The 13,552-nt window shown below is 33.2% G+C and overlaps 1 protein-coding gene across 4 annotated transcripts in view; it reads left to right on the top strand.

The window, feature by feature from the left end:
- Positions 1–12,371, top strand: part of DARS1 (aspartyl-tRNA synthetase 1) — a 63,530-nt gene extending 51,159 nt beyond the window's left edge. For all 4 annotated transcript variants that reach the window (XM_042948600.1, XM_042948601.1, XM_042948598.1 and 1 more), the window contains exons 10-16: positions 851–998; positions 4,356–4,502; positions 6,003–6,045; positions 7,365–7,445; positions 8,533–8,644; positions 8,846–8,917; positions 12,014–12,371. In XM_042948600.1, coding sequence (XP_042804534.1) covers positions 851–998; positions 4,356–4,502; positions 6,003–6,045; positions 7,365–7,445; positions 8,533–8,644; positions 8,846–8,917; positions 12,014–12,105 — 695 coding nt within the window. In that variant the 3' untranslated portion in view covers positions 12,106–12,371. The remainder of the gene's footprint in view (positions 1–850; positions 999–4,355; positions 4,503–6,002; positions 6,046–7,364; positions 7,446–8,532; positions 8,645–8,845; positions 8,918–12,013) is intronic.
- Positions 12,372–13,552: the final 1,181 nt, after the last annotated feature.

The following is a 13,552-nucleotide window of genomic DNA, read 5'->3' as shown; positions in this document are numbered from 1 at the left end:
TCACAGTGAATAATCAGATTGTGCTGTGTACAATCAGCAGATTGGTGTTAATTACGTAGTATAGATAGTGTAAAAAGAGGGAGAAGATGGAATTTGCTAGAGTTACCAGAAAAGAGAATGCAAACTGAAGTGGGCTTTAAGGACAGACTACATTTTCTAGTTAACAGAAGCAGAATGAGTAAAGAGCATGGGAGAAAATAAAAAATAAAACTAGTTAGTGTTAAGAAGAAATGGAAAATATAGGGTAAGATTAAATTATAAAAACATAAAGGTTTTAGATTTTTTGTAATTCAGTCACCATTTGGGAACCATTGATGATCAGTAGTTAATTAGTTAATTACTGAGCAAGGATGTGTTATAGGAATATTTGTAGAAAAGATGGAGCAGAGCTAGAGTCAGGAAGACTGGGAAAGGAGGACAGTACAGTGTGGACAATAAGAGCTGGACTGAGGTAATGGCTAGAATATATATAATGTTATTTCATTTTTACAAATTTCATTTAGCTTGAGTCAAGTTTTAATAAAATTGAGAAGAACTCACTGTTGGACCTATTTTTAATTACTGAGAAGGCTCTTCAGGATCTTGCACTCCCTCGGGATTCTCCTGAGCCTCATTTATTAATTTACATTTGTTACAGCTTTTACTACATGATTTTAAGAGTTGATAATGAACTTGCTGTCCAAGAGAATGCTGAAACAGATGGCTTATCAAAAGTCTTTCCAAAACCCTATAATGATAATGAAAATCATACCATTTGAGTACTAGTAAATAAAATTTTATGTTTAAGTCCCAAAATTTCCAAATTCCCAAAATTTCCATTTACTGTTTGTTTCTTTTATTAATGTTACAGTATTCAGAGCTGAAGACTCAAATACCCACAGACATCTAACTGAATTTGTTGGTTTGGACATTGAAATGGCTTTTAATTACCATTACCATGAAGTTGTGGAAGAAATTGCTGACACCTTAGTACAAATATTCAAAGGACTCCAAGAAAGGTAAAAACATATTTTATATCCCTATGTGGACTTAATGTCTAATCAGTTTGAGTTCTTCAAAATAAAGCAATTCATGAATTGAAAGGTGTAAAGCTATATATATAAACATATATATACGTATATATATGTATATATATATATATATATATATATATATATATACATATATATGGAGGAGAGCACTTGCCACTTAGATGATCAGTAGTTAATTAGTGAAAAAATGTATACTTCAAACTAGTACTTCTAGATCCAAGTCAGCTTGGACTTCAGCTAGTTAACCTCATTTTGGTGGAGAAGTTTACCAGATTGTGAACCAACCTAACTATATTTTTCCCTTTATGTTACATCCTGAATGTCTGAAAGAAATGCAGCCTATATTACCTTTATAACAGTTTATTAACAAACTGGTAGTGGTAATAATAATAATGTGCTGATAAGAATCTTATAGAAAGTTAATAAACATGTTCAGGATGTTCAAAAAATTGAATTATGTAAAATGTTCACATTAGGTATACCCTCTAAAGTGGCAAATACTTTCTCCCTTAAAGGTCATTGAAAGTTGTTTACTTGTGATGATGTTTAACACCGAGAAAATAGGAAAAGAAAATGGAAAATAAGTTTAGTAAGATCAAGAGTCTTTTTTTTCCTTTCTCCATATTTGAAACAGTACTTAAATATTAGGCTAGAGTAGACTTATCTAATGCTTTGATAACTGACAAAGGACTGTATTTGAAGTTTTTATTTGAAGAGTACTGATTTAACTGTTAATTGTTGGTGTATTTGGATATGCGTCATTGATACTTAAAAGGGATTCAGAAAATACTGTGAGTCTTATTTACTCCATTGCAAGTCTAAATTAATCATTGATCTTACAAAAATCTTGTAGCATAAGCACCAATATTTTCCAGATGTTCTCTGCATTGCATTGTTACTTTGATGACTACGTAATTGTAGAAAGCCTTTTTTTTTTTAACCTTAGTTGTCTGAAACATTTCAGTACAGTTTATTTAAAGCAATTTTCATTCAGATAATCTATGGGACAACTAATGTTTCCTTATAAAATAAAATACCATTTGAAACTACAGTGAAGGAACAGAGCTTTTCTCATTTTCTTTTCACATTTATAACTCAAGAAAGTTTCTGACGTCTGTTTATTTTGGGTTTTGATATCTTCTCTCTTTAATACTAGAATATAAAATTTCCACTTTGGTTTTTGTAATAACAGATCAAGCATGAATTGGGCCCTTGGGTTTAATCAAATCTTTGTTTACAAATTAGAGACTCAGACACCATCATCACTAGACTTTTTCAAGTAGACTTAAGGTGGCAACCTAGAAAGAAAAGCCTTTTTATATTAAGTCATTTAGTAATTTTAAGTTTCTGTGTCAGTTTTAAGTTGGATTACCTAGCTTGTGTCATGTCCCTCTCATGTTTATCCTTAGTACTTATTTCTCATAGAATAATATACAAATGTATTTTAAAATATTGGTAGTCATATTTTTGTATTACCATTAATAGAAACGAATGGGGATTAATATCCAAGGCAAAGAAAGGCAATTTAAAAATCAATTTTGGGGAGGCACCTGGGTAGCTCAGTTGGTTAAGCATCGGACTTCGGCTCAGGTCATGATCTCACAGTTCATGAGTTCAAGCCCCACATCAGGCTCTGTCCTGACAGCTCAGAGCTTGGAGCCTGCTTCAGATTCTGTGTTTCCACCTCTCTCTGCTCCTTCTCCACTTGTGCTCTCTCTCTCTCTCTCAAAAATAAAAATTTTTTTTAAAAATTAAAGATCAATTATTGGGATCTTCTTAACCCTTCTTATTACATCACGATTTGAGTAAATCGGGTGCACAGGTGGCTTCAGTCAGTTAAGCGTCCGACTTTGGCTCAGGTCATGATCGCAGTTCACAAGTTCGAACCCCACATCGGGCTCTGTGCTGACAGCTCCAAGCCCGCCTTGGATTCTGTGTCTCCCTGTCTCTCTGCCTCTCTCCAGCTTGTACTCTCTTTCTCTCTCAAAAATAAATAAAACATTTAAAAAAAAAAAGATTTTAATAAATCAATGGCTAAGCTTTATTGCTCCCATGAAAGTCTTTAAGACTAATCAGGAGATGATAATGTTTTAATTTCTACTGCTTTCATGGAATATAAACATACTTTTCAATCCTATTAGTTACATAAAATTTCAAGACACATACAAAATAGAAAGATTGGCCTAATGAACCCCCATGTACTCATCACCCAGTTTCAACTATTGTTAACCCATGGACAATTTTGTTTACCCATTTCTCCCACCCCCTATTATTTTGAAGTAAATCCCAGCTATCATTTCATCCATAAATAGCAAAGATATGCTTTTTAAATCTTACTAAAATAGGATCTTCCACAATTAGTTGCAGTAAATATTTGTCTTGTGCCTGTTGTTTAAAGGCTAGACACTATACTGTAGTGGTTATTAAAATGGGAAATTGGCACTTACAAACTTACAGTATAATGGGGGTGGGGGAAGATAAGTATTCATTAATTTGGTCTACCTTGATGATAACAAGTGTTAAAGGATTAAAAAGCTCCTTTTAATGCCTCATAAAATGGGTATTTTATATTACTAACAGTGTTAACTGGTGTAAGTTATGGTTTTTAATCCTTTAATACCACTGGGGTGGCAAAACAAGATGAGACTGAGAAAGGTGTTAAATATTTTGAGTATTTAAATTTTGTCTTTAACGTAAAGAATTTGTTGATAACACTGTTTCCTGGTGCATACACTGATTCAAAGAATGATTTTGTATGACATAGGTACTTAACACCTACCAGGTGTTTTTTTCTTAGCTGTTGCCACTACTACAGAAGAACCTAAAAGCCCCCAAGGCAATTTTTGTATTGAGGCTGATGTTACACAAAACAACATTACTCTAAAAGCATTTTCTTTTGAGCTGCCTCTGAATTTAAAAATTTGTTATCAGTAGAACACATAGAACTAAGAGTACGTGCAGTAGACTCTTGGGTCTACATCAGCCGGCCATTAGGGAATGGGCTCCCCAGACAGCTAGAAGCGTCTGTGGGGCTGAGTGGTTCACCTGAAGAAGGCACTTGGCTGACCATGGAGCTGCTACTGCTACCACCACTGAACCTACTCAGATTGCCCTTTACTCATTGTTGCACATATAATGACTCCTGTGAAATGTTAAAAATGTTTCTTTGTTTTAAAAAATATATATATCAAGTGTGTAGAAGAATAGAACTATATGCTCCTTATTTCATCAGTATCAGTAAAATTTTTATGTGTTGCCACAGTGACCTCTTGTGGAGAAAACACTTCATATATTTTTTTATTAACTGCATCATTGTACAAATAGGTTTCAAACTGAAATTCGGACAGTGAATAAACAATTCCCATGTGAGCCATTCAAATTTTTGGAGCCAACTTTAAGACTGGAGTATTGTGAAGCATTGGCTATGCTTAGGGAAGCTGGAATCGAAATGGGAGATGAAGAAGATCTGAGGTTTGACTTTGTGATTTTTTTAAATTTTTAGTAAATTAGATTTAAGATATGAAAGAATGAGTATATTAATGAGTGATGATCTTTTTTTCACCCAGGTAATAAACCTCAGTTTTATTAACTTTGGTATAGAGCATGATCCTGGTTTGTTTAATGTGTGATCTGAAATAAAATGTTGTTTGATGTGGTTTGCCTGAGCTTCGATAGTTTTGTTTATAAAGACCATTTTTTTGTCCCCACCTACCCCATATTTGTAACACTTTAAAGATAGTGACTACTGCCTATGATTTTGTCATCTAATATGTTAGTTCTCTTTCTAAGTCATTGTGTTAGAGAGGGTAGACAGCAGTCTAAATCCATCACCACACAGGATTAGGGCGTAAAATTACGATCTCCAAACTTATAAAAATATCTGTTCTTTATTTGGTATATGGTATTATGCTATCTAAATTCACATCATATATCTTATAATTTTGAAGCAAATTATGTGGTTTAATAAAGCAGTTACTATCTACGGTACTTATATTTTGTTCAAAAGTTCTTAAGTTAAAATATTTAACCCCTCACAATAATTTGTACGGATGTAGGAGTGCAAGGGGTGGTGGTTGTCTTTTTTAGGGCTTTTTTTAAGCGTATTTTGCTCAAAACTCTTTATTTTTGTTTCTTTAACAGTAATACGCACTTATGGCTTTAAGCATCTCCTTTGTTGCTAGATTGCATTTTAAAGCAAACTATAAATTCTGTAATTATTTTAAGCTGAGCAATATTTTCTTGATTATTTTGGCAATTGTTCTTACATAGGATAGAAGCTAAAGTAACAGCCTCTTAGGTATAGAAATTTAATAGGTTTATATAACACTATTAAATTTTAAAGACTTGGAAATACTGATTTTTGTTTTATAAACCTTTGATAAAGAGTAACTTAGAGGCACCTGGGCAGCTCATTCAGTTAAGCATCTGACCTTGATTTCAGCTCAGGTCATGATCTCACGGTTGTGAGATCGAGCCCCACGTCACTCTGCACTGAGCATGTAGCATGCTTGGGATTCGCTCTCCTCTCTCTGCCCCTTCCCTGCTTCCCTGCTCTCTCCCTGCCCCTTCTCTCTCTCAAAACAAATAAACTTAAAGAGTAACAAAAAAGAGATGATTTTAAAGTAGAACTACTTAATGGCAAGAATGTAGCCTATGTTGCTATAGTGAACTTTTATTATGTATAATTGTGGGAAATTATTCATCCATGTTATTTCTGAATCTGTGAATTACTAAATCTGTTTATCATTTTATTTAAATATTTTTGAGTAGCACCTACTAAATGTTAAGTCACTGTAATTGCCTTTTTAAAAAAGAGCGGGATAGACAATTATGTATTTTGTCCACATTTTTTATCCTTTGAGAACCTCAAATAGAAGAGGTGCCTTATTAACTTAAAACTATTTAAAGTTGCTATTTGATCTTCAAATATCTAATTTCATGGAGTTTTTTTGGTTTTGTTTTTTTCTTCAGTACACCAAATGAAAAACTGTTGGGTCGTTTGGTGAAGGAAAAGGTAGGACTACATGCTGGATTTCTTTTTCTAAATCTGGTACTAAAGAACAGTTGCAGGGGGGACAGTCTTCCAGAAGGTTAAGATTCCAGAATAAATTAAAAAACCAAGGAGGCTGATAGATTTTTTTTAATTCTTGGAGAAATAAAAAATATTCAGACAAGCTTTGCTGAGTAAGTCTGATTAGCTCATTATTTGATTTTTGTACTAAGTTGTACTGAGGTATCCCTAAAAGTAGTATCTGTATCAGACTGTCAGGTTAGTCAGAAAGGACCTCAAGATGATTTGAAATTATTTAGAAACAATCTTTTCTGAGTACCCTCACTGATTAATGGGACTTGAAGGTGAATGAGTTTTCTTTTCTGCCTCTGCTGCTTTCCTATCTCATTTTTTAAAACTCGAAAGAAGATAAAAGCTGAATTTAGTGTGATCTTCCAAGAAATACAAAGAATTGTGTGTGAATGAAGACAGACCTTGAGCTCCTCCTGCTGGTTGTACTCAAGACTGACTGGGGAGCTCACTTCTTTCTGAAACTGCAGTATTGAGTTTACACCTTTAAAGTGCTGTTTCAGCAGAGCTGGTTCCGGTTTGTCAGCTCTATTGACTTTCCCTCTGTGCTTGAGTTGTAGCAAAATGGTTAGCATCAAAACCGTTGAAATGTGATTGTTTTTCATTAAATCTGGATCATATAATAATTATTCTTTCTAACAAAAATGTCATAACTTCATGTTAATGTTACTGATTTATTTCAATTATAGTTTTCATTTGAAGAAAACTACCAGATTTCTTTTAGATGTCTGTACAAAATTTTAAATTATTGGGAAAATAATCGAGGTTTTTTTGAAGATGAATATTATAAAAGATGCCAGTTTTTCCTAATATAATTTATAGATTTAATATAGTTTTTGTAAAACCCAAAGAGATTCAGAATAATTTAACAAAAGTTAAATTGTATCTGAAATTAGATTAACAAAGGAAAGGAATGAAAATCACTTTATTGCAGCATAATTTTTAATGGGGAAGAAATTACAAAGAGATTACATATCCAAAAAAAAAAAGAAAGAAAGAAAACAATATTTGAACTATTATTGAATAATAAAAGCTCCCAAAAATTAATTATTAGAGGAATTTATAACATGATGGCAAAATACCATAGGATACAGATGTTCCTTGAAAGAAGCAGAATATTTATTGTATATACAGTGTAATTATAGTAATTTTGAAGACAAAACTTATTTTTAAAAAGACAATTACCAAAATGTTAGCCTTATTTTTACTTTGGTTAAAAATTTTTTTAATTTATTTTAATCATTTTTTTATAGTATGATACAGATTTTTATATTCTTGATAAATATCCATTGGCTGTCAGACCTTTCTATACCATGCCTGACCCAAGAAATCCCGTAAGTAATTTTATTTTAAATAATGGGGGGGGGGGGAAGGGAAGCTTTATTGTGACTTTGTTAAATTGTACAATGGGAATAATGGTTTTCATCAGTAATTTGCAATTTTGATGGGCCACTATATATATTACTACTAGTTTCTGCCAATTCAGGTCAGAATGATATTATGAAATTTGAATATTCCAGAAAATTAGTCCCAAAGCCTACATTAAAAATCATTTTCATGGTTCATTTTTTGAAGATTTATGAAGAAGAAATGCCATATAAATAATAAATAGGATCATTAGATTTGCAGACTATAGTGCATATTATTATCATTGACTTTGAACTAAAAAAACAACATTTTGTCCTGGAAGTTCATTTAATTGGTATTGTCTTTTGACCTTTTACTGTTTTTCCATTACAGTGCTTCCCAAACTTCAGTGTGCATCAGAATCACTTGGGGGCTTTTTAAAACACAGATGACTGGGCCCCATCGCCAGACTTTCTGATTAGTTAGTCTTGAAGGAGCTTAATAATTTGTATTTCTAACAAGTTCTGGGTAATACTGAGGCTCCTGATCCAGGAATCATACTTTGAGAACCATTGGTTTACTGGAAGACAGGGAAAGTAAGTTAAAACATGATAAGAGAAGTTAAGCTATGGTAAACTGATGTTCAATTTACTTTTGTTAAAATTTTTAAAAATCTAAATTAAAAAGACTACACCTGTTGATAATTTGAAGTTCCAAAAATGTCTCAAAATTGTATCATACTTAAAAACATTTCAGATGATAAAGTGAAATGAGAATCGGCACTACTTCTTACAAGTTAGATATGGTGCTCTGATTTGTTATTGGAACATGTTAGAGGAGGGGGCTATAAAATCTGATAGAGGGAAGGAAGAAGTTATTCTGCTCTCACTAGTTTAATCTTGTTTTGGAGAAACAAATTGTGTTCATTGAAGCAGATTGCATCATTAATTTTAGGGGGAAATGGCCTTGCTCTTTGAACAACAGAGATTTTTTTTTCTCTCATATGAGTAATGGAAATAGAATGATAGCCACTAGAAGAGTGGTGTTTTCTTGTGTGTTTGCTTTGCCCTGCAGAAGCAGTCCAACTCTTACGATATGTTCATGAGGGGAGAAGAAATACTGTCAGGAGCTCAGAGAATACATGATCCTCAGCTGCTAACAGAGAGAGCCTTACATCATGGAATTGGTAAACAACTTAAATATATTTGGGAGAGTAATGTATATTGTGAAAAAAGCACATTTTAAACCTTTTAAAGACTTCTCAGAAACATAGTTATTTGTTTTAATCTTTACTGAACAATAATTATTGCTTAGTACTTTTTTTTGAGTTACTAAATAAAATGATAAATTATGTTGGGCTTTTGAGTTTGTTTGTTTTTTTTCCTAGATTTGGAGAAAATTAAGGCATACATTGATTCCTTCCGCTTTGGAGCCCCTCCTCATGCTGGTGGAGGCATTGGTAATATTATTTTAATATTATGACAATATAGTTCCAATTCAGATTTCATTTGGCAAAGTGTTCATTCATTTCTAACTAAATTTCTTCAACATGAGACTTCAAAAAGTAAATTTTATATATTGTTATTGTTTACAAATAGGTCCATAAGTGCTAAGTATGGTACAAATTTGAATTATAACAAATTTTGCGAGTTATGACTAAATGAAAATGTGACTTCCAAGGAACAAAATGAATAGCTAATTTGTGTGTAAAATATTGTAATAAATTTCTAGCCATTTTTTTCTCTGAAGAGTTGAGAAGCAAAATGTCTTTTAAATTGAGTATCCTGTTTTCTCTATGCATCCATGAGTTCATTCACTGTAGCCCAAATTGAAGCTCTCCCTCGAGTTAGCTTGGATTGTTGCTAAATATTTTCCTCGAGTTAGCTTGGATTGTTGCTAAATATTTTGTTGTAATGTAATGGTTCATTGGCTTTTAGGACCACTTCTAGAGTAAATGTAAGAGACCACTCTGTGATTTACAAAGGGTAAGGGGCACCTGGCTGGCTCAGTCACAGAAGCATGCAACTCTTGATTTCAGGGTTGTGAATTCAAGCCCAACGTTGGGTGTAGAAATTACTTATAAAAAATAAAGAAATCTGGGCACTTGGGTGGCTCAGTCAGTTAAATGTCCGACTCTTCGGCTCAGATCATGATCTCACGGTTCTTGAGTTCCAGCCCCACATCAGGCTTTGTGCTGACAGTGCCAGAGCCTGCTTGGGATTCTGTCTCCCTCTCTCTCTGCCCCTCCTTCCCATGAGAACACATGCTCTCTGTCTCTCTCTCTCTCTCAAAATGAATAAATAAACTTAAAAAAAATAAATTTATAAAAAATAAACCTTTTAAAAGTAAATAAGTAAAAATTTAGCTCAATTTTTAGGTGTCCCTATCAGAACTTTTCTTAAAATATTTATTTATTTTGAGAGAGAGATAGAATCCCAAGCAGGATCCACACTGTCAGCACAGAGACCGACCCAGGGCTCTAGCTCATGTATTGTGAGATCATGAGCTGAAATCAAGAGTCAGATCTCAACCAACTGAGCCACCCAGGCACCCCCTAGATGTCCCTATCAGAGACTCTTAAAAGAATTCTGAATGTATAGTTTCCTTGAAATTTTTGTTTGATGTTTGTTTGGGTGGGAGGGTTGGTGAATGAATAATATAGTACTGTAAAATTTTTCAAATTAAAAGGGTATAGAAGAGTATGTATTCATCTCCCTGTAAGAAACTATTGTTGCTAGTTTTATTTTTACCTTTGCAAAGATAATCTTTGCATATGCAAAAGTAGACACTTTTAAAAATACATTTTTACACAAATTGTAGCATACAATATAAATCATCCAGTACCTTGCATTTGTCACTTACTGTATTTTCTCATTTGTTCCTTATCAGTACTTAGACATTTTCAGTATTTTTTTAACACTACATAGAATCAATCCATTGAAAGGGTACATCAAAATTTGATAGACATGTAGGTTGATACCAGCCTTTTGTTACTACAAACAGTGCTCCACTGGATACAGAATTTAGTTGTTTTTGTTCGTTTGTTTTAATGTTTATTTATCTTTGAGAGAGAGAGTGTGAGCAGGGTAGGGGCAGGGAAAGAGGGAGACCCAGAATTTGAAGCAGGCTCCAGTCTGTGAGCTGTCAGCACAGAGCCCAACATGGGGCTCAGACTCACAAAACCATGAGATCTTGACCTGAGCTCAAGTCAGATGCTTAACCAACTGAGCCACCCAGGCGCCCCTAGAATTTAAGTTTAAATGGGAAATGCACAACTATTTTCTCTCAGAGTATGCAGTAATGTGCATTTTGTTTAATTCACATATTTTTGTGACTGATTGACAATGTAAATTTTAATCAAACTTGTGGACATTTGAATTGTTATCAAATACCACTCATTTTTTGGTAATTAATGATTAAAGGGAAGATGTGATATAGTCGGGTTTTTAGATTGGTATTAGATTAATACAAAGTTCGAATTTACAGCTGCAGATTTTTTGGTAAGGAATAGCAATAAAAATGTTAATTCTCAGGGGCGCCTGGTGGCTCAGTTGGTTAAGTGTCTGACTCTGATTTCAGCTCAAGTCATGATCTCATCAGGCTCTGCACTGGCAGCATAGAGCCTCCTTGGGATTCTCTCCTCTTTGCCCTCCTCCCACTCACTCATGTGCTCTCTTCCTCTTTCAAAAATAAGTAAACATTTTTAAAATGTCAATTCTCTTATTTATATTTCTGTTTTAGAAGTTAAATACATTCCTGGGGCACCTGGGTAGCTCAGTTGGAAGAGCCTGCGACTCTAGACCTTGGGGTCATGAGTTTGAGCCCCACATTGGGTGTGGAGATTACTTAAATAAAAACTTAAAGAAAAAAAAGAAGTTAAATACATCCCTTTAAAATTAAAAGTTATTGCTGTATAAAAATATTCTTTGCATTTTTTCTATAATGTCTTCTACAACTTTGGTGAAATATATTACACACACAGAGTTTCATTTGCTAGTTCTTTTCGGTTTCTTAGGTGGTACTTGGTCTTAATTCTGACAGTGATACAGTATTTAAGTCACATATCAAAATCAGTCTCTTCTGCACTCAGAACATTTACAATAATGTATCCTAGAGTCTTATACTAGGAACCACTACATTACACATCTATTGAATTACAGTAAATTTCTGGTGCTTCCATTAATAAACTTCCCTGAAGAAGTTTATGGCTCTCGTCTTATACTGATGGTCTAGACTACATAATTAAGATTCTGGTCCCATTTGAAAACATACAGGCTTATAAAATGACTTTTTTGTGTTTGCTTAAATCATAAGTTTTGTATATTTACAAGATTTTTGTAGTTCACAGAATCCATACAACTTAAGGATATCTCATTTAGTCCTTCCCACATACAGCATCATTTCTATTTCTGTATCAGACCCAAAACAGTTCATTTTAAATAAACTCAAAATAATAGAAGTATTTTGTTGATCGACGATACTATGTTGGTAGTTTCAATAAGTAAGACCCTGAAAGGTTTTCAGAAAAGGAATTAATGATTACTTTTTTCCCTAGGATTGGAACGAGTCACTATGCTTTTTTTGGGATTGCACAATGTTCGCCAGACCTCAATGTTCCCCCGTGATCCCAAACGACTCACTCCTTAAAGAAAGCTGTGCTGTTTTTATTCTTTCCAGTAACCTGCTATTGATCAGGCTATTCCTTAAGCTACTACAATGGAGTATATGTTTTATCTAAAGTGCCACAGTTACTTTGGATTAATTCAATATAGGTTACTTTAAAAGAGAAGATTTTTATAACTTTGGACATGCTTCAGTAGGAAATGGTTGAACATTTTAATGAAAAATTCATATGGTTATGTTAAAAAATTCATATTGCATTACTACAATAAATGTTAACAATTTTAAACAGTTCAGATTGTGTAAGGTTTTTTTTTTCTTTTCTATTTTACAGTGGCTATATTAATGTCTTAAATTTTCAATATTTGGGCTTATTTTTTTAAATTCTGACATTGAAATAACAGTTTCAGGGAACTGAGATTTTAATGAATGTATAATTGACATATTATGGAAAATTAAGCAGAAAGTGTCAGTTCTTTAAAGTTGTTCCCAGAAATCATGTAAAGCAGGTGAAAATACTGGTTAGAAAATATTCAAAATAATGCTGTATTAAATTGTTAAATTCTAAATTGAATTTCAATAAAATTTTAAAACTCGTTACATTTGTCTGTGTGATTTCATGGCAGTCTGATTTTGTAACTGGTTCTTGGCATTTGTAATTTGGGAAAAGAAAAAGTACACAACTGATTTATGTAAATACCTAAAAACAAATGAATGCTGATATATTCGCAACATGTATTCATATCAAGATACAAGTTCAGATGGATTATAGGAGGATAGCATTCTTAAAGCTGAAAGCTTGGGTTGCTTAATAGCCTATTTCATATAGATTAAAAAGTATTGCCGAATTTTCCTTTTTTTTTTTTTTTTTTTTTTTAAGTTTATTTGTGAGAGAGAGCATGAACAGGGGAGGAGCAGAGGAAGAGAGAGAATCGCAAGCAGTCTCCACACCATCAGCACAGAGCCTGACGCACAGCTCGGTGCCCACTTCAAGAGTCAGATGCTTAACTGACTGAGCCACCTAGACACCCCTCTATTTCATTTTTAACTGGTACTAATATTTAGTGGATGTCACTAAATTAATGCACTCTCATTTTTCCTACCAAAAATAAATTTTTGTGTAAGAATTACAATTAGAACACTTTCTCTCTATTAAATATGTTGTTAATGTTAATTCTACAGTGAACCACATTAATGGGCAGGAACAAAACAAATATTTTCCTACAGGAAGAGAAAAACCAATACAGAAAAAGAGGGAGGTCAGAAAGTTAGGACATTACTCCTGGAACATAAACATCTGCCTGTTACTGTTGAAAGTTCATTTATTTTACCACCTAGATTATAAGCCTCTGTGAAAGTACAGACTCAATTTTTATGTCTTTCCTTCATATTCTACTAGACTATCTTGAGTACAGTTGGCACTCCGAAAGTATTCAAGAAATTTAAGCCACACCAAGAACAAATGGACTACTAA

This window comes from Panthera leo, chromosome C1 (genome assembly GCF_018350215.1).
Source record: "Panthera leo isolate Ple1 chromosome C1, P.leo_Ple1_pat1.1, whole genome shotgun sequence".
NCBI classification, from domain to species: Eukaryota; Metazoa; Chordata; class Mammalia; order Carnivora; family Felidae; genus Panthera; species Panthera leo.
Note: the sequence above shows the minus strand (reverse complement) of the source record. Positions and strands in the feature narration are given on the sequence as shown.